Below are 21,412 nucleotides of genomic sequence, written 5' to 3'. Positions count from 1 at the left end.
TTGATTATAGCTGGATGTTCTTAGTTTTCCCTTAAGGTGGCTATGTCTTAGCTTCCTAATGAGACTATACAGTTCCTGAGGCCAGCAACCATTACTTATAATCTTTTGTATGCCTCACAGTGATTTGCACCTGTTAATATTTATTGTATTAAATTCTCAACTTATATTCCATGCAGTTATTTGGTATTTTTGTGTTAAAAACATTTTCTTTTTCACCTAAAACTCTCTGGATAAAAGAGATAGGAAAAAAGGTAGAAGTCTAGCTAGATTTAGATCAGGTTTTTTTTGTTGTTGTTGTTTTAATTTAATAAATCTGTATTGTTCAGGTTATTACAATTGTTTCTCCTTTTTCCCCCCATAGCTCCCTTCCACCCGGTTCCCACCCCACCCTCTGCCCTTACCTCCCCCGCACTGTCCTCATCCATAGATGTACGATTTTTGTCCAGTCTCTTCCTGCACTCCCCATTCCTTTTCCCCCTGAGAATTATCAGTCCACTCCCTTTCTATGCCACTAATTCTATTATATTCACCAGTTTATTTTGTTCCTCAGATTTTTAATTAACTTGATTTTTAGGTTCACTTGTTGATAGATATGTATTTGTTGTTCATAATTTTTATCTTTACTTTTTTCTTCTTCCTCTTCTTAAAGAATACCTTTCAGCATTTCATATAATACTGGTTTGATGGTGATGAACTCCTTTATTTTTTTTAATTTTTTAATTTTTTTAATTTTTTTAAAAATAAATCTTTATTGTTCAGATTATTATAGGTGTTCCTCTTTCCCACCCCCCCCCCTTAGCTCCCCTCTGATTTCCCACCCCACCCCATGCCCTTACCCCCCGCCACTGTCTTCATCCATAGGTGTACGATTTTTGTCCAATCTCTTCCCACACCCCTCACACCCCCTCCCCCCTGAGAATTGTCAGTCCACTCCCTTTCTATGTCCCTGATTCTATTATATTCACCAGTCCATTCTGTTCTTCAGATTTTTTATTCACTTGATTGTTAGATTCACTTGTTGGTAGGTATGTATTTGATGTCATTTTGTTGTTCATAATTTTTATCTTTACCTTTTTCTTCTTCCTCTTCTTAAAGAATGCCCTTCAGCATTTCACGTAATCCTGGTTTGGTGGTGATGAACTCCTTTAGCTTTTTCTTGTCTGTGAAGCTCTTTATCTGACCTTCAACTCTGAATGATAGCTTTGCTGGGTAGAGTAATCTTGGTTGTAGGTTCTTGCTGTTCATCACTTTGAATATTTCTTGCCACTCCCTTCTGGCCTGCATAGTTTCTGTTGAGAAATCAGCTGACAGTTGTATGGGTGCTCCCTTGTAGGTAATTAACTGTTTTTCCCTTGATGCTTTTAAGATTCTCTCTTTGTCTTTTGCCCTTGGCATTTTAATTACCATGTGTCTTGGTGTGGTCCTCTTTTGATTCCTCTTGTTTGGTGTTCTGTGCGCTTCCTGGACTTGTAAGTCTATTTCTTTCACCAGGTAGGGGAAGTTTTCAGTCATTATTTCTTCAAATAGGTTTTCAGTATCTTGCTCTCTGTCTTCTTCTGGCACCCCCATAATTCTGATGTTGGTACGCTTGAAGTTGTCCCAGAGGCTTCTTACACTATCTTCAACTTTTTGGATTCTTTTTTCTTTTTGCTTTTCCGGTTGAGTGTTTTTTGCTTCTTTGTATTTCAAATCTTTGACTTGATTCTTGTGATCCTCTAGTCTGCTGTTGGATCTCTGTATAATATTTTTTATTTCAGTCAGTGTATGTTTAATTTCTAGTTGGTCCTTTTTCATATCCTTAAGGGTCTCGCTAAATTTATCGGCCTTTTCTAGAATATTCTTGAAAAGCCTTATAACCGTGGTTTTGAATTCTATATCCAGTCATTTGTTTTCCTCCATTTCTTTCGTTTGTGATCTGTTTCTTTGCCTCCGCATTTTCGCTGCTTCTCTGAGTTGGTAGGGTAGCTTTGTGTGCTAGGTTTCCTATATGGCCCAGTGGATCGACCTCCCAGTTAACCTGAGGTGGACACTCTTGGTGCACCCCTTTGTGGACTGTGTGTACAGCCTTGTTGTAGTTAAGTCTTGATTGTTGTTGGTATCACTGGGAGGAATTGACCTCCAGGCCAGTTGGCTGTGAGGATCAGCTGTGTCTACGCTGGGAGAAGTTCGGTGCTGGAGACAGCCTTATAGGATCAGACTTGCAAAATTGCAAAAGCCTCTGTGCTCAGCTTGGATGGGGCAGAGTCTTAGGGTGGAGCAGACAGTCTTGGCTTCCCATCAGCCCTGCCCTTGCGCTTGCGCCTCCAGACCTCTGCCTTCCACGACTCCCCTGAGTTTCCGCCTGACAGTCCAGATTCCCCCTGTAAGAGCGTGGGTCCCCAGGGGCTTGCCCGGAACTGGGGTTCAGTGCAGTCGGAACTAGGGTTCAGTGCAGTCAGGAGCTTCCGACTCCCCCCCGCCAGCCTGGTCACGCCATGCAGCCTGCTGTTCAGTCATTTGGTCATCCCTCACTAACCTTCCTGCTGGCCTGGTCACCCCACACAGCCTGCTGTTTGGTCGTTACTGTGAGGGCATCCTGACCAATTTGCATATTACCCTTTTATTAGTATAGACTAGTTAATTACAATGGTATTAGTACTTAGCGGCTCTTTACCTTGGCTTCAATGTACTTAAAGTGAGGGATGGGACTAGATGACCTCTGGGGTCTCTTCCAGCTCTCCCAACTTATGATACTTCACATGTAGCTTTGTCTGATGTCTTCAAAACAAGAAGTTCACAAGGGAAGTCATTTTTAGCATTAAATTTAGTTTTTTGCTTTCATTTAGTTTTCAGTAAGTTTATTTGACTCTGATTAGCCTTTGCATATCTAAACATCTCAGTGGGTTTTTCCTCTAGAGCAGCTCTGTTCAGTAGAACTTTCTGTGATGCTGGGGATATTCTATATCTGCTCTGCTAAAACATTCAAACCTGTTAAGAATTTTTGTGAGTTTATTTGAGCCAAACAGTCGACAATTGCCGGGAAGCAGAATCTCAATGGATTGGGATAATGCTCCAGAGAATGGCGGTTTTTCATTTATTTTTATACTTTGCAATCAAAGGGGAAGACATAGGTGGGTTACATGAAATCCATTGGTGATAGATTAGAGAGGTGGGAGAAAACAAGTGGAAAACCTCTGGGATTGGATAAAAAGTAAAATGATAGACACATTACTTAGGTGGGTACAGGATAGTTAATTGTCAACAATTAACATGATAACAATAACAATGAAGGAATTTGTGGTATCTGCCCTGGTGCCCAGGACATTGGTTGTGCCCTGAAGGGTTCAGAAAAAGGAAAGTTACAAGTTACCCTGACATTTCAATGATATGTTGTTGTAGATGCAAAAAGACAATAAGCTCAGTTAAGGTATAGATTGACCTTGTCAGTGAAGATATTGGCCTAGATGTAACTACCCACCATAACTGCTTTTAGTTAAAGTTTAATTTCAGACCATCCTTTGTGGTTACTTTAGGTCTTAGAGTTTGCAAGACCACCATGCAGGGCTTCCTGAGCTTGTCAGGTTAGTATGTGGCCCCTCTCATCCACAGTTCTATCCAGTTAGGTAACCACTAGCCATACGGGCTGTTTAGTGCTTGAAATGTGGCTGGTCTGACTGAGTGACTTACATTCTAATTTTAAGTAACTTAATTTAAATTTCTGTTGCAAGTGGCTGCCGATTAGGCAGAGAAGCTCTATAGTCTCCCAACAGAGCCTTGTTATCTTATTTGAAAGACTCCTCTTTGTTAAACACTGGTTAATCCTCAGCATGTTGCATGTCCGTGTCCTCTGGGGCAGGGGACTTAAGATTTAATGTTTTACAGAAATGGTTTCCCTGGGCTTCTCAGGCATTGTTACCACAGTGTCCTTAGCCGAGGGAGGATAAGCATTTATTTACAATCATAGGTTGGGGACACATGACTTTAAAGTGGCCTTCTGTACACACAAAATTGAAAAGCCACACACAATTTTATTTTACTCTTTTCATGTTTATTTTAAGACTAGAGGTCCGGTGCACAAAATTCATGCACTTGAGGGGAGGGTCCCTCAGCTCAGCCTGCACCCTCTCACAGTCCAGGAGCCCTCGGGGGGTGTCCCACTGACCGGGGGCGGGGAGGGAGGAGTGGGCCTAAGCCAGCAGTTGGACATCCTTAGCACTGCCGCAGAGGCAGGAGAGGCTCCCACCACCACCGCTGGGCTTGCCAGCCATGAGCCCGGTTTCTGGCTGAGTGGCACTCCTCCTGTGGGAACGCACTGACCGCCAGGGGGCAGCTCTTGCGTTGAGCATCTGCCCCCTGGTGGTCAGTGAGCATCATAGAGACCAGTTGTTCAGCCGTTCGATTTGCATGTTAGTCTTTTATTATATAGGATGACAATAGTATTTCAAATAATGGACAAATTACAGAGTAGTTTATGTTCCCACCACATTTTCCACCTTCCCTCAACCTCCACCCTCACCCCCAAGATAAAGAAAATACTTTTGGTGTCATTTCAGGGTGATGCCCGCTGTTTCTCCCTCACCCCTTTTTTGGTGGGCGAGATTGGGCTGGAGAAGCGTGGACATAAGAGGTGAACGACAGTAGGCGAGATGCCCAGAGAGCAGAGGACATGTGGGCTGCTTCAGGGGTAGACAGCAGAAGGGGCATAATACTGTGGTCAGTAGTTTTTGTTTTCCTTTACTATCGAAGATGACAGTTTGGTTGTCTGAAATGTACTGTAGGCTGCAGCATATCGTCTTCTTCCCCCCGCCCGCCCGCAGAGTGGAGGTAATGCTGGATTGGAGCAGGACTCCTGTGTGCAGAGTCTTGCTGGGTATAGTTATGTTTGGGAGTCATGATTGACCTGCGGTGAATGCAGGGCTGGCATGGAATTTCTGTCTTATTTTAATGGAATTCTGCACTGGGTCTCTTGTTCTTCATTGTTACAAGCGAGCCTATAGATAGTTAGTTTAGCCTCTGATTCTTTTCCTCAAAATATGGGGAAAGGACTTTTAATAGCTTTCCTGAATATAACACATTTGGATCCAGTGCAGTGCCTGGAGTGTTGCAAAAGGGGAAACAAATAGCTGATTTTCATTCCATACAATTGCTTTTTATATGCCCTCCCGTAATTTGAACATTGATTTTATTTCACATATAAACGCATATATTTATAACTTTTTACATTTAATAGCATCACTCTACCTCAGATGTTAATAATGAAGAATTGCCTGAGGAAAAAGTAGAATTATGAATATAATAGTAATCCAAATAATTTTGAGATGTTTGTTTCCATTTCTCCTCCAACACTTCCCTCCCCTACCACCACCCCCACACCTTCTCCCTTCTTCTATTGGTGGGACTGTTTATCTTTTATAATCTTTGAAAATGAAAACAACTTAGAATCTCCTGCAGAGGTTCAGTGCAGATGCATAGGTTGAATCATAGCCAAGTCAACTCATTCAAGGCAGGTGTCCTATAGGATTAAATCACAATTCTTTTTCTCTCTTTATGCAATGGCTAATACATCTTATGAGCAAATAACACATAGAAAGACAGCAGAATTTTATTTTTACAATTAACCTTGGCTTCTGTTTTTTTGTTTTGTTTTGTTTTGTTTTTTATTTGCTATTACTTATTCCAGACTGTCAGTGTTCAAAAATATTTCCATGCTGCTCCCTCTTCCCCACAGACAGGTGAAGGACTTCCTTCCACAAACTTCTCACTCTATTGCTTTTTTTCCTTAAAGGAACATTTTACTGTTATTGAGTGGAGGAGGAACAAGAACAAATAACATGAACAGGGAAAACAGATTCTTCATAAATCCTTGGAATTTAAAATCTTACTGAATTCAAATATTTGAATACTTAAATAGATTTTTTCTTTTTAAAGAATGGTTCCAGTTTGGAATGTAACTCCTGGGTCACTGCCATAATTCTAAATGTTGGATAGCAACTGAGAAAGGCCAGTGTCAGTTCAGATATCCTGGAGAACATTTAAAAAAAGACAGAGACACTCCTCTCACCCATCTTCCCTTCCCTAAGCTGCCCCGAGTTCCTTGGCAAGCAAAATCAGTGCCACTGGTTATCATGACCAGAATATTGGGCCACCTTTTTGACAATGGGGCATATTTTAATGTGTTATATGTATTTTAAGTGGTCACGGAAGTGCATAATTTTTCTGGCTCTTTTCATAACATTAGTCATACTAAGTTTTTATTACTGTTGAGCTTTTGGTTGGGAACAACTCTAGATGATGGCATTATTATTATGGTGTAGTGCGACCCGCTCCACAATATTCCTTGAGACCCTGTCTGTAGGGAGTAGAGGGTTGGGTGGCCTGTTAGGCTCTTTCTCACGGGGCTCATGTATTGTCTGTGGGGCCGAGTTTGCTCAGTAGTCATTCCTCTGTGCCGTGTCCTCTACCAGGTACTCGGGAAATGATAAAGCACAGGGCCCAGGTTTTTTATTTTGATAAGCAAATGGTTATTCTGCTCTCTACTTTTGTGTTTTTTTGTTGTTAATCCTCAGCTGGGGATATTTTTTTCCACTGATTTTTTTTTTTTTTTCTTTTTAGAGAGGAAAAAAGAAATCAATGGAAAGGGAGGGAGGGAGAGGAGGAAAGAGAGAGAGAGAAACATTGATATGAAAAAGACACATAGATCAGTTGCCTCCGCATGAGCCCCCGCCTGGGCTCAGGATCCAACCAGCAAGCCAGGTACGTGCCCTTGACTGGGAATCAAACCCACTACCCTTCGGTGTGTGGGCAGACCATCTAACCTCTTAGGCACACCAGCCAGGGTCTGGTGTTTATTTTTGACCATGAAATGTTTGTGAGCTCTGCAAACTGGAAGATAACAAAATATAAACATCTAGTCCTTTCTGGAGACTCTTTGAATGCATTGTTTGTGGTTAAAATTTGATCATATTATAGCACATTAATAATTTTAATTAAATTACAAGTGTCTGAGTTGAAAGGAGCCATTTTCAATGGAAATTTTAATTTTAAATTTAATGATCAAAACTATAGTGTTCCTTATGTCTCAAGACTTAGGTGTGAAACTTGGGATTCAACCAATAGGATACACTGAATTACTCAGTCTACCTTCAGGGAAGGGAAACTGGAGATAAGATGTTTGTGAAAGTCTGAAATTACATTCTTGTGATTATCTGTTGCAGCCCAGGTGCCCTGAGCTTAGAGGCCTGCTGGTCCCTCTCACTTGACTCATTGGTAACTGACACTCTCCGGAGCAGGTCCTCTGGGAGGCAGCAGTAGCAAGTGTTTCTAAGAACCCTTTGCAGTGGTTCTCAACCTTTCTAATGCCGCGACCCTTTAATACAGTTCCTCATGTTGTGGTGACCCCCAACCATAAAATTATTTTCGTTGCTACTTCATAACTAATTTTGCTACTGTTAATGAATCGTAATGTAATTCTGACTACTGGGGCCTTTAGAACTCCTCCACAGGTTGAGAACCACAAGCTGGGTCGCCTAAGACCATCGGAAAACACAGATATTTACATTACGATTCATTAACAGTAGCAAAATTAGTTATGAAGTAGCAACGAAAATAATTTTATGGTTGGGGGTCACCACAACATGAGGAACTGTATTAAAGGGTCGCGGCATTAGAAAGGTTGAGAACCACTGCTTTAAGGGCACATGGTGGAAACCGCACCAGGGCTAAATTATATGGAAAATTCACAATAAAATTTGAGTATGTTGTATGTATTGTTAGAACAGCAGACGATCAGTAGAGTGTTTTTCTTTAAATTGATTGGAATTAATGTGTTAACACAACTTGGGTGAGTTGATTTCATATATATATAAATTTAGGAGGGAGTTGCACAAATATTTGCTGTGTTATAAATTTTCTATAGCTTGTTTTGTTTGGATGTGTAGCATGGTGGCTGTTACAGAGTGACACCTAGTGTTTGATGTACTTGTGACACTGGACTGGTTGGAAGGGAATAGTCTGGCTTGAAGCCTGCAGGGCATCAGCTGCTCCTTCGGACTTTCACTGAGTGAATTTGGAGGAGAGGCCAGTCCAGAGATGAGTGCAGGACTGCAATACTTCCTAATTGCGCTGAAGTGAGCATTTAAATCCTCTTAAGTTTCTAGGGTGGTGGGAACCATGTGGGGCACCTCACAGGGGCTTTGTGATTTCTAGTCATCATTTAACCTAAAAGTGATTGTGTGTGTGTGTGTGTGTGTGTGTGTGTGTGTGTGTGAGAGAGAGAGAGAGAGAGAGAGAGAGAGAGAGAGAGAGAGAGAGAGAGAGAAGGCACAGAAAAGGCAGCCAAATTGTACTGGTACCAGAATTGAAGAGATCTGAAAAATGTGGTTTTTAGCCAGAAAATAGAAGCTTGCATGAAATGAAGAAGAGAATGGCAGATTTAGTTGTGACAAATCTCCCATCTAAGATCCTTCTGTAAAAAGGCTCCTCCTGAATCTGTTTCAGTGAGTGCTTTATTCAGGGCAAAACAACATATTGTGGATAGAATTACACGCTGTCAGTTTGAAGATTTGTGAAGGTCTGTGGATGTTCTCTCATTAAAAGTAAAACAAGAGTCTAGTGTAATTTGATTTTCTTTAAAAAGAGATTAGACCTTTGCACGATCTTAATTTAAGCAAAGTGTAAAAATAACCTTACAGTCTCTCAAATGCATATGCTTCCAAGTTTTTGAATATTGCATTTTTAAGAAATGAATTTATAGGGATGGCATTGGTTCACAAAATCATACAGGTTCAAGTGTACAGCTCAACATTGCATTTTTAGTATCTAATAAAAATGGTTTCCTACTTGTATCTATTTATTTTGATCACTATTGATAGTGTTTTTCTCTATTCCAAGGTTCTGTACAGCTTATGCAGGTGCTCTTAGATACCTTCTTCTGCATATTACCTCAGTCTTTGTTCAGAGCCTCAGTTTCCCCCCTACTGGAGTAACTACTAATTAGTGTTTTGGTCTGTGATCTTCTGCCCCTTCTTTCTCCCTTACCTACCCGAATGCTCTCTGTGCAATGTAATTCTGACTACTGGGGCCTTTAGAACTCCTCAGCAAGGCTTTCAAGGCCCTTCCTGACCTGGCCTTTCCCTCCCAATCCATCCCTTATCTCCTATCTTACTTCTGTCCTCTCTGGCAACCTTTTGAAAGGTCCCCAGACAAAGCAGCAGATCTTCCCCCCACCCCCTCCACTCCCCTCCATCCCCACCGCCATACTCCTTCGTCTGCCTAAAATGCCCTTATTGTATATCCTTTAGGATCCAATTCAAGGGTGGTCTCCCTTTTTTCTTTTAATACAAATTTAAATTACTCAGAATTAAAATAGTATGATATAGAAAAGTTAATGAAATTTCACTTTTGTATAATTTTAAAATTATTTATTTTTTTAATTCTTAAGAATTTTTCCATTGCAGTTTTCAATCATTATTTTGTATTAGTTTCAAGTGTTGTTTTTTAACTTTTTTTAATTTTAAAAATTAAAAAAATTTAAATTACATTTTTCATTCAGTATTTTTTATTAGCTTCAGGTGTTTTTATTTATTTTTTAATTTCTTTATTGATTAAGGTGTTACATATGTATCCTTATTCCCCCATTACCTCCCCCATCCCCCCCATTCATGCCCTCACACCCCTGTTGTCTGTGTCCATTGGTTAGGCCCATATGCATGCATACAAGCCCTTTAGTTAATCTCTCCCCCTTACCCCCACCCTCCCCTACCTTCCCTCCGAGGTTTGATGGTCTGATCGATGTTTCTGTCTCTGGTACTGTTTTTGTTCATCAGTTTATGTTGTTCATTATATTCCACAAATGAGTGAGATCATGTGATACTTATCTTTCTCTGACTGGCTTATTTCACTTAGCATAATGCTCTCCAGGTCCATCCATGTTGTTGCAAATGGTAGGAATTCCTTCTTTTTTAGTGCAGCATAGTATTCCATTGTGTAGATGTCCCACAGTTTTTTAATCCATTCATCTGCTGATGGGCACTTAGGCTGTTTCCAAATCTTAGCTATGGTAAATTGTGCTGCTATGAACATAAGGGTGCATATATCCTTTCTGATTGATGTTTCTAGCTTCCTGGGATATATTCCTAGAAGTGGTATTACTGGGTCAAATGGGAGTTCCATTTTTAGTTTTTTGAGGAAACTCCATACTGTTCTCCACAGTGGCTGCACCATTCTGCATTCCCACCATCAGTGCACCAGGGTCCCCTTTTCTCCGCATCCTCGCCAACATTTGTCATTTATTGATTTGTTGATGATAGCCATTCTGACAGGTGTGAGATGGTACCGCATTGTCATTTTGATTTGCATCTCTTGGATAATTAGTGACTTTGAGCATGTTTTCATATGTCTCTTGGCCTTCCTTCTGTCTTCTTTCGAAAAGTTTCTACTTACGTCCGTTGCCCATTTCTTGATCGGATTGTTTATCTTCCTTTTGTTGAGTTGTATGAGTTCCCTATAAATGTTGGAGATTAAACTCTTATCAGTGATAACGTTGGCAAATATGTTCTCCCATGTAGTGGTCTTTCTTGTTGTTTTGTTGATGGTTTCTTTTGCTGTGCAAAAGCTTTTTATTTTGATGTAGTCCCATTTGTTTATTTTCTCTTTATTTTCCATTGCCCTAGGAGCAGTATCAGTGAAGAAGTTCCTTTGGCATATGTCTGAGATTTTGCTGCCTGTGGATTCCTCTAGTATTTTTATGGTTTCCCGTCTTATGTTTCAGTCCTTTATCCATTTTGAGTTTATTTTTGTGAATGGTGTAAGTTGGTGGTCTAGTTTCATTTTTTTGCATGTATCTGTCCAATTTTCCCAACACCATTTAGTGAAGAGACTGTCTTGACTCCATTTTATGTTCATGCCTCCTTTGTCGAATATTAATTGGGCATAGTGGTTTGGGTCGATTTCTGGGTTCTCTATTCTATTCCATTGATTTATATGTCTGTTCTTGTGCCAGCACCAGGCTGTTTTGAGAACACTGGCTTTGTAATACAGCTTGATATCTGGTATTGAGATCCCACCTACTTTGTTCTTCTTTCTCAGGATTGCTGCAGCTATTCGGAGTCTTTTTTTATTCCAGATGAATTTTTGGAGAGTTTGTTCTAGGTCTGTGAAATATGCCATTGGTATTTTAATGGGGATTGCATTGAATCTACAGATTGCTTTGGGTAGTATGGACATTTTGATGATGTTGATTCTACCAATCCATGAACACGGTATGTTCTTCCATCTGTTTATATCTTTCTCTATCTCTTTTTTCAGTGTCCTGTAGTTTTTTGCATGTAGGTCTTTTACCTCTTTAGTTAAGTTTATTCCTAGGTATCTTAATTTTTTTGGTACAATGATAAATGGGATTGCTTTTTTAGTCTCTCTTTCTGTAAGTTCACTATTGGTGTATAGAAATGCCATAGATTTCTTGGCGTTAATTTTGTATCCTGCTTCCTTGCCGAATTCATTTATTAAGTCTAATAATTTCTTTAAAAATATTTTTATTGATTTTAGAGAGGAAGGGTGAGGGAGAGAAAAGTAGAAACATCAATGATGAAAGAGAATAATTGATCGGCTGCCTCCTGAATCTCTCACACTGGGGATTGAGCCTGCAACTTGGGCATGTGCTGTGACGGGAATCAAACTGGTTCATAGGTCCATGCTCAACCACTGAGCCATGCTGGCCAGGCAGGGTGTTTTTATTTTTTAAAAAATTTTAATTTGAACAATTTTAAACTGTTAACAAAATTCAACTGAGTAAATTAAACAGATTTTATTGGCTTATTTTATAAACATTTTTTGGCATTCAGTATTAATTTATAATAGTTTTAATATTACTTTATATTAGTATAGCACAGTGGTTAGATAATTATATAATTTACAAAGTGATTCCCCCGATAATTCTAGTACCCACCTGGCACCATACGTAATTACAATATTATTGACTATATTTCCTATGCTCTACTTTATATCCTGTGACTATTTTGTAACTGCCAATTTGTGCTTCTTATTTCCTTCACTTTTTTACCCAGCCCCGTTTACCTCAGGCAATCCTTAGTTTTTTCTCTGTTTTTTGTTTTGTTTGTTTATTTTGTTCTTTAGATTCCACATCTGAGTTAAATCATATGATATTTGTCTTTCTGTCTGACTTCTTTCACCATAATACTTTATAGTTACATTGCAAATGGTAAAATTTCATTCGTTTTTATGGCCAACTAATATTTTATTGTATATACATATGTACCAGAGCTTTCTTATCCACTTGTATATTGATGGGCACTTAGATTGCCTATCTTGGCTATTGTAAACGCTGTAGTGAACATAGGGGTACATATATTTTTTTGAATTAGTGTTTTGGTTTTCTTTGGATATATACCTAGAAGTGGAATTGCTGGGTCATGAGGCAATTTCATTTTTAATTTGTTGAGGAAGCTCCATACTATTTTCCATAGTGGCTGCACCAATTTGCCATCTTCACCAACAGTGTATGAGGGTTCTATTTTCTCCACATCCTTACCAACACTTATTAATGATAGCCATTCTGACAGGTATGAAGTATTATCTCATTATGGTTTATTTAAAATAATTTTTATTTTTCAGTTACAGTTGATGTAAAATATTATATTAGTTTCATGTGTACAACCCCGTGATTAGACATTTATATTACTTACAAAGTGATTACTCTAATAAATCTAATACTCATTTGACACCATACATACTTATAATATTACTAGAGGCCCAGTGCACAAATTTGTGCATGGGTGGGGTCCAGCCGGCCCAACCCCAATTGGGGCAGATCGGGGCTGGGCCTGTCAGGAGGTGGAGATGGAGGGAGATTGGCAGGCCTGTCCGAATCCTGGCCCGGTCAGGGCCGGGCCAGGCCAGCTGGGGGGCCATGGTCGATTGGCCGGCAGGCCCCACCCCTGATTGGGGTTGAGGGGCCAATTGGGGTGGGGCTGGCCATGGGGAGGGGCTGTGAGTGCTGGGCCAGTCGACCCCACCCCCAAATGGGGTGGGCGGTGCCAATCGGGGCCAGTGGCCTGGGGGAGGGGCCATGGGTGGTTGGCCGGCCCTGCCCCTGATGGGGTGGGGGGAGGGCGATCAGGGGCGGGGCTGGCCAGGGGGAGGGGCTGTGGGCATATTGTGGTGGGGCAGGCTGATTGGGGGCAGGGCTGGCTGGGGGAAAGGGAGGGGGTGTTTGGCTGGCAGCCTGCTCTTGATCAGGGTGGGAGAGTCCGATCAGGGGCAGGCCGGCAGGGGGGAGGGGCCGTGAGGTTGGCTGGCCAGCCCCATCCCATGATTTGGCTGGTTCGCTGGCCACAGTGGGCGTCATAGCAACCTGTCATTACAGTCGTTATGGCCGTTACGGTTGCTGGCTTTTTATATATATAGATTGACTGTATTCCCTATACTAAACTTTACATCCCCATGAGTATTTTGTAGCTATGAATTTATACTTCTTCATCCTTTCACCTTTTTTACCCATTCCAACCCCCCTTATATGTGGCAAACATCAAAATATTCTCTGTATCTATGAGTCTGTTTCTGATCTCCTTGTTCGTTTGTTTGTTTATTTATTAGTTCCTTATTTTAGTTCTATTTCTCTTAAAATTTAAGATTCCAAACAAGTGTTGACATTCAGAGCTCAATGAAAATACCTTGTCCATATCAGGAAGTCAAGTCATTTTTATTAAGAGATGAGTGGCCAGGCCCAAGACAATTGAAGAATAAGTTGCTCTTTCCATAGGTCTACCTGGAAGTGTCCATGCTGCTGGGCTCCTACTCACTTGGGTCCTTGTAAAGCCAGGCTATTCTTTTAGCTCAGGCATGCACAGGATGTTTCTTTTAAACGTAACTACTCAGTTCTCATCATAGTTTTCTGAGCATTTATAACTCAAAAGGTTACTGGAATTCTGTTCTCTTCCTGGTCAACATTTTCTTTACCTAGCATCCTTGTATCATGCAGCTAGTTTCAGGAAAGTTTCTCCTCTTTTCCTCTACTTTGGGATATGTTTTGTTGGTCATTGCTTTAGTATACCTTATATAAACTAATATATAATATTTTTCTCATTATTCATTGTCTTGCCTTTCTAAGTGGAATTGAAATCAAGTGTGAATCTACTGGGGTATATTGCAATCATTTTGAAATTATTTGGAAAAAAAATGTTTCCCACAAAAATTTAATTACAGCCAACAATTTTCTTTTTTCTTTTTAATCCTCGCCTGAGGATATGCTTTTCATTGATTTTAGAGAGAGAGAAAAAAATTGATGTGAGAGAGAAACATCTATCAGTTGCCTGACCAGGGATCAAACCCACAACCCTGGAATGTGCTCTTAACAGGAATTGAGCTCACGACCCTTCAGTGCATGGGACAATGATAGCAATTTTAAAGTACACCATAGCGTCTTGTACAAACTCAGGCTTATATTTCACATTATTCCTGGTCATGCAGTAGGTTCTGAAGAAGAAAGAACTATAGATAATCAGTTAAAAGAATGACAGATTCCCTGTTGTGCTGATCAGTTAGAAATACCTAATTTTGATTTCAAGAGTGCTATAATGGATTACCATATAGATGTAGCTGAGCACTGAGCATTAAACAGAGCCATGTGTTTTTCTGAAAAGTAATATTTATTCACACTGTGTGGCTTTCCTGAAAATTTTTTTATTTTACTCTCCAGTGAAACTGTAAGGTGTCAATAGTTTATATGGCATTCACAAGTAGTGTAGCTTAGAATATCGGCTGCAATAGAAATGCCATATTGTATATGCCTCAGTGAAGTAGGCTTCATCTGGGACTATCTGAGGGACAGACTTAGCATTTAGACACAGATGGTTGTGTGGGTCTTTATTTTTATTGACCTCATAGACTTAGTATATAAAAATGGCCCTTGCAATATTTGGGTGCAAAAAGAAATTTCAGTGTGGATAGTGTTTTGGCCTTTGAGTTCTATAAGATTCTGTCCCTTTAGAAATACTTTTAGTAGCTCTGGCATTGGGCATAGTGTTTCATACCTGAACATTATTGAGTTTATTTTTAAGTGTCTTTAAAATTCATCCACTTTGTAAGCCTGAAAACTTTTATTCAGACGTGATGATGGTGATAGGCCTGACAGAACAAGTTAGAGATTACTTGTGTCTAATTGAAAGTACCCACGCATCTAGATACATCAACTTTATTTTTCTGTATATTAAAAAGACATTTTTTCTTTGTTGCATACTAAGAAAAGAAACCTAAATCATGAAAACAAATAAGTATCTGAAATCTGAAAAGCATGACTCAGTGCCAAATTGGTTTCCTGACTAAAGAACAGTGGGCCATGCCAGGCATTCGTCTAGTCCAAGATAAGATCTATCCGGACCTCTACAGTAATTTTCTCAGTGTTTTCTATAAGACATTTTAAAATTAACTGGCAGGATGGGATCAGAAGATGATCCTGGAATGTAGCTGATGTGCCAAGTCTCCTTGGAGGAAAATGCATGAGAAAATAAGACATTGGGTCTCTGTGTATCGTTTGCTCAAGAAGGAGGCAGAAAAAGTACAGGAAGGACTCAGTGCACCCAGGCTTCCATCAATATGAGGCAACAGCCAACGGATGAGAAGCATTGTCAGTATAGATTGTGACCCTGAAATAGGGTACCCTTCTCTTAGTTCCACAGTCTCTTCATATGATGAGAATATTCTAATTAATCATTCACATATTATTGTGGCAGACATAGAGATGTGCTCCTCACATCCCCCTTTAAAGAAAGAATTCGATGTCAAGCTGTAAGGAGTGGATTAGTGGCAGCCTCTGCCTGTTTATGCCTTTAGCTTTCTAGCCGTGGTCAGTCACCCTCTTATCATGGTCACCACTAGGGGGAATTAAACTTGGGACAGTAATCTCAGGAAGCCTGCATGGGGCAAGTAAAAGAAGCTGTTCCCATAGGGGTACAGGATAAAGTACAGTATATATGTTATTACAAATCATTTTCTTTTCTTTTCTGAAACATACATAGTAATCACTATGGGCCCGTCATGAAAAAATTTAATTTCATTTGTAATTTATTTTATTTTTATGTCTTATGATTTTGTTGTTATTTTTTTTTTTTATAGAAAATACTACAGTTTCTACCTGAACGCATTTTCTTTCGGTGGCATTACCAGAGTATAGGTAAGAACAATTAAATATTTTTTAAAGTAATATAGATTTCTTCTTATTGAATTTTCAGTATTTTTTGTTTAAATAATTAACACCATCAAGATAGGTTATAGCAAGGAAAATCAGCAAGGGTATGCTAGTTAAAACCAAGACAAGACCAACCTAGACTTTGAAGGAAAATATAATATTTTTCTACGCTAAAGTGTGGTTGGTAGAAGAGCAGCAGCATACTCAACAGAGAACTTGTTAAAAAACGCAGAATTTCAGGCCCAGCCAGACCTGCTGAATTGTAGTCTGTGTTTTTAAACCAGAACCCCAGGGATTCCTGTGCAAAAAAGTTTGGAAACATTGATCTAGAGAATTTTAAAGTAATTTTACATTTTTACGTACAAAAATATCTTGTTCTTCAAGCTTTAATCATTGACTCAAAATTCTTCTGTTTGAATGCTGTAGAATGTGGCAGCAAGAGGGAACTTGAAATAGAGCAAGTTGCCATGACTGCCCTTTCTGTCCAGCTCTTGACATCGGACATTACTTCTCAATGTAGTATTCACAGCACAACTGGAGTAATTTGTGATACTGATTGTGAACTTGACCTCCTATTTAAAGGGTTGGTTTAGTCCTTTAGCCTTAGAAGACTGACATTTCATACAACTTTCCTTTTATTAGATGACTAGAGGCCTGGTGCACGAAATTTGTGCACTCGGGGTTGGGGGGGTCCCTCAGCCTGGCCTGCACCCTCTCGCAGTCCAGGAGCCCTCGGGGGATGTCTTACTGCTGTAGAGGTGGGAGAGGCTCCCGCCACCGCTGCTGCTCTCGCCAGCCGTGAGCTCGGCTTCTGGCTGAGCGACGCTCCCCCTGTGGCAGCGCACTGACCACCATGGGGCATCTCCTGTGTTGAGCATCTGCCCTCTGGTGGTCAGTGCGCATCATAACGACTGGTTGTTCAGCCATTTGGTTGATTTGCATATTAGCTTTTTATTAAATAGGATTATATAGGATTGTATTTGAGGAGAGCATAGCCCAGGGGTGGGCAAACTTTTTGTCTCAAGGGCCACAATGGGTTCTTAAACTGGACCGGAGGGCCAGAACAAAAGCATGGATGGAGTGTCTGTGTGAACTAATATAAATTCAAAGTAAAGGAGCAGAGGGGAGAGCAAGAGAACCCTCCGCTCTTTCGAGTCCACGGGCCGGATAGAACAGCCGAATGGGCCGGATCCGGCCCGCGGGCCGTAGTTTGCCCACGGCTGGCATAGCCTCATTATGGAATCTTAACTATTTGATCATTCATACAATCAAATATTTACTGAAGGAGATATATTTGTGTGCAAAATTCTGGGGCAGAAACAAAGAATATCTCACCATCCTTGTATAAACCAATTGCCTAGCTGGGGTTAGATGAGAAAAAATAATTACAGTATAACTGTCACTTTGAAAGAAGTATAATGGTAGCAAAGAAGAAAAGTTGAATAATTCTATTCAGAGGAATTGAGTAACACAAGAGAGGTAATTTTCATCTGAGCCTTGAAAGGCGACTATGGAAAGGGCTTTCTAGGTGGAAAAATCAATATATAAAGACATGGAACCTGAAAGAACATGGCACATTTAGTGGATATTCTAAAATTCAGAATGTTAATTTTAATTTAGTATTATTTATGTGAAAAATGTGACTGACCCTTATATAAACAATTTAAAGTTATCTATAATAATAAAAGTGTAATATGCTAATTAGACCAGATAGCCAAACGACCTTTCCGGACGACTTTCCGGACGAAGCTGGCTACAAGGGCTGAGGCAAGCCGCTGCGGCTGCGAGGGCTGAGCCCCTTGAACGAATTTCATGCATTGGGCCTCTAGTATGTTATAAATGTAAAGAAAGTAAAGTATATATGGTACATATATCTACTGAACTGAGTGACTAATTTATTAAGGATAAGTGCCATGGTCTTTAAATCTTTCAAACGCACAGAGGTTTTTCTTTAAATTTTAGAGGGTTATTGATAGTATTTCTGCTAATCGATGCTTTGACTTTGTATATTTAAATTAAAGTAAAATTTAAAAAATCAAATGGTAAGTATAATCTAAAGATTCATCATGGGGATTTGTTATTTTCCATGATATAGCAGGAATTGGTGACAATGAGAAATAACTACATGCAGTATTTTTGTTTAGTCTGTGTTAGCTATAATCTTTCAATTTTGTTTGTCATTTATATGAAAACAATACTCATTTTCTTCAGATATACTTTAAAATGTCTGAAGACTGGTAGGCTCCTCTCAGCATGAATAAATTTATTAGAACTATGAGTGGAAATTAAATTGCGAAATATGTTGTGAAACTTTGTGCATGTACTAGACAGTATGTGGTAGTACTTTACTTCTGCCTAGTACCACGTGGTTACTGTTAAAACTGCTGGTACAAGTAGCTTTGATAGCATCTTACCAGGAACACTGACTCCTGGATTGGGATTACAAAGTACTAGGTCTCCTGAGCCATCATAAGAGTAGGTGTTGTTTATCTAGCTTACGTAGTATGTAGAATAAGCTGGCCCTGTAACGTACTCAGAATGAGCCATGTTTCAGAACATGGCTGAAGTTTAACCATTTGCATGTAAAGGAATTCTTATAATTGATGATTATATACTTAGTACTTGAATCAAACAGGCTCTTTTCAGATAAGTATATTTTTCCATGACTTATCAAACTGGGTAGGAATTGGTGTTAGGTCCACATCCCTTTTATAATGATCTTCAAGCTAGATGTGCTTTGGAATGAGAATATTTCAGATTTAGAATGGCACTATGGTGTATTGATGTACAGTGAATATTAACACAGTGTTAATGTCTGTATATAACACTCATAGGGATCTGGGCAGCACCCTGTAACCAAGAGAGTTATTTCTTATGTAGCCTACATATGAGTATTCATCATCAGTGGGCTAATTCAGAAGAACCTCAGGTTAGTCAGGTATTGACATCACATTAGTTCAGAGCAGGTCAGTTCCTGTCCACTAGAAATTTACACAAAAACCTTCAGATTTCTTAGCTTTTCAGATTTTGCAATTGCTTATTAGGGATTATGGATTTGTAATTCTACACTTTTTTTACGTACCTCACCGTACCTCTTGCATTCTTCCCAGTTTATTTGGACTTGTTAAAACCATTACTATTTGTCACTCAAGGTATTGACCAAGTTAGTTGTAGAAATTAAGAAACTATAATGAAACTCCAGATTTCAAAGGAAAGGGATGTGCCTTAAATTTTGTCTTAGCTTTGGCATCTTGACTTTTGCACAATCTCTGAGGCTAGTGCAGGAAGCTTTTCAATAGTCAATAGCTGACATTTTAGGTTTCTGCTATCCTTACTTATTTTAGCTTTTTACATTCTAAATCTAGTATTCTGTATGTAATAGGAAGAACAGTGCTATATAAACATTTTTTAAAATTAAAAAAATATATTATTTTTCAAGTACAGTTGACATTCAATATTATTTTATTTAGTTTCAGGTGTACAGCATTGTGGATAGACAGTCATGTTTTAGAAAGTGATCCATCCAATCTTTCAAGCACCCACCTGGCATAATATTATCAACTGTATTTCCTATGCTCTATTTTACCTAAATCATAAAGATCTTCTCCTGTGTCTTTTAGAAGTTTTATACTTACATGTTTCACATTTATGTCCTTGATTCATTTTGAGTTAATTTTTGTTAATTTCAAATTCCTCCAGTAGACTGCTGCTCTCTTGCATTTATCATAGACATTTATAGTGCCAGAAGGTTCTATGTTTCTGCTCCACTGGCAGCTTTCAGCAGACCTTGCAGGCCAGCCCCCGAGGGCATTTCTCTATGTTTTTGCCCCTTTGCTGGGGGGAGTGGGGGAATGCTGCATTTCTTATTAATTGTTTGAGGCATGATATATAGAGGGAGTTCTTAAAAAATTAAAATTAAGAAAGGATTTTATAATGTTAAATTTAGATTCAAACTATCTTTGTGAACTTACGGCCTTGAAAAAGATCTTTAAATGATTGTCAGTTCTTCCTGAGTAGAAATTATCAAGAATGGCAATTCTTGGAATTGGAAATGAGATAAACAAGAAAGTAGATTTAGAAAATATTGATGAATTTGCTTCTGTTAAAGCCAAGAAAGCAAAATTATAGTACATTCTGTTTTATGAATAAAATATTTAAGTAATGTGATTTTAAAATACTTTTTAATATTGATTGTTTTGATTTTTCAGTATTTTTTCAACATTTTAAAATTTTGGGGAAATTTGGCCATTAAAAATACATTAAAAATATATAGTGGTATATATTTTTCCTTTTACCCCAGGCTCCATTGACTCACTCAACATTGATACTTATGTAAAATTTTAATATTGTCCATCATGGATTTTTTTGTATTAATTTTAAAAACTATATCATTAAGATATTTGTTTTGACTACTGAGTTTTTGTTGCCTCCTTAATTTTTTTGCAGAATCTTCACTCTTCTCATCCTAGTCCCAGCTTTGATATTCTTACTGCCTCTTCAAAAGTAGTAAGACTTACATTTAAGATAATTTATAAATACAATAAAAGCTAGCCAATAGAAGTTAGAAATTCAGAGAATCAGTTCAACTAATTAGATTTTACTTATTCATTAATTCTTTTTTTCACATGAATCAATGTAGTGGCAACCAGTAGGGTTGAAGAGATGGGGGTGGGTGTAATCATAGTTTGAATAAGTTTAAAAATCAAAAAGGTAAGATATATACAGATAAACTTTTTGAAATTAAAATGAAAAGGATTTCATAATGGTAAAGTCAGAGTAGAAAGATCTTTGTGAATTTATGGTGTTAAGAAATACTTAAAGTGGCCAGGCAAGGCTCTCTGGTACTTATCACCAGTTGTCATGTTGAAACCTTCTGCTCTTATATCCCCACTGCACAAATTTGTTCTTATTTGAAAAGAGTTCCTTAATGTGCGTGGGCATCTGTGTTTCCTTAATATCAATCATTTTGACTCTTAAAAGAATTTTGAAAAGGTTCATATTCAAAGTACTTTCATCTTAAAAACATCTCTCCTTCCATGACATTGTTTTGTTTTTGTAGGTCAGCCTTCTTCCTTTTATTTTTTATCTTTTATTATAAAAACATTTTTTCTTTCTAAAACTGATCTTTTAAAAATAGATTTTAAATTTATATACTTTATCTCTAATCTGTTGTTTTAAACTTTCAGGCTCAACTTTAAAGAAGCTTCTACACACTGGAAATTCTGTTAAGGT

At 38.8% G+C, this 21,412-nt stretch overlaps 1 protein-coding gene across 3 annotated transcripts in view; it reads left to right on the top strand.

Moving 5' to 3' along the window:
- Nucleotides 1-21,412, top strand: part of RALGAPA2 (Ral GTPase activating protein catalytic subunit alpha 2) — a gene marked incomplete at its 3' end in the record, with an annotated part of 304,312 nt that overhangs the window by 39,611 nt on the left and 243,289 nt on the right. For all 3 annotated transcript variants that reach the window (XM_080683050.1, XM_080683051.1, XM_080683049.1), the window contains exons 4-5: nt 16,108-16,165; nt 21,367-21,410. In XM_080683050.1, coding sequence (XP_080539176.1) covers nt 16,108-16,165; nt 21,367-21,410 — 102 coding nt within the window. The remainder of the gene's footprint in view (nt 1-16,107; nt 16,166-21,366; nt 21,411-21,412) is intronic.

The sequence above is a fragment of the Plecotus auritus genome (genome assembly GCF_963455305.1).
Source record: "Plecotus auritus genome assembly, chromosome: 8".
Classification (NCBI taxonomy): domain Eukaryota; kingdom Metazoa; phylum Chordata; class Mammalia; order Chiroptera; family Vespertilionidae; genus Plecotus; species Plecotus auritus.
Note: the sequence above shows the minus strand (reverse complement) of the source record. Positions and strands in the feature narration are given on the sequence as shown.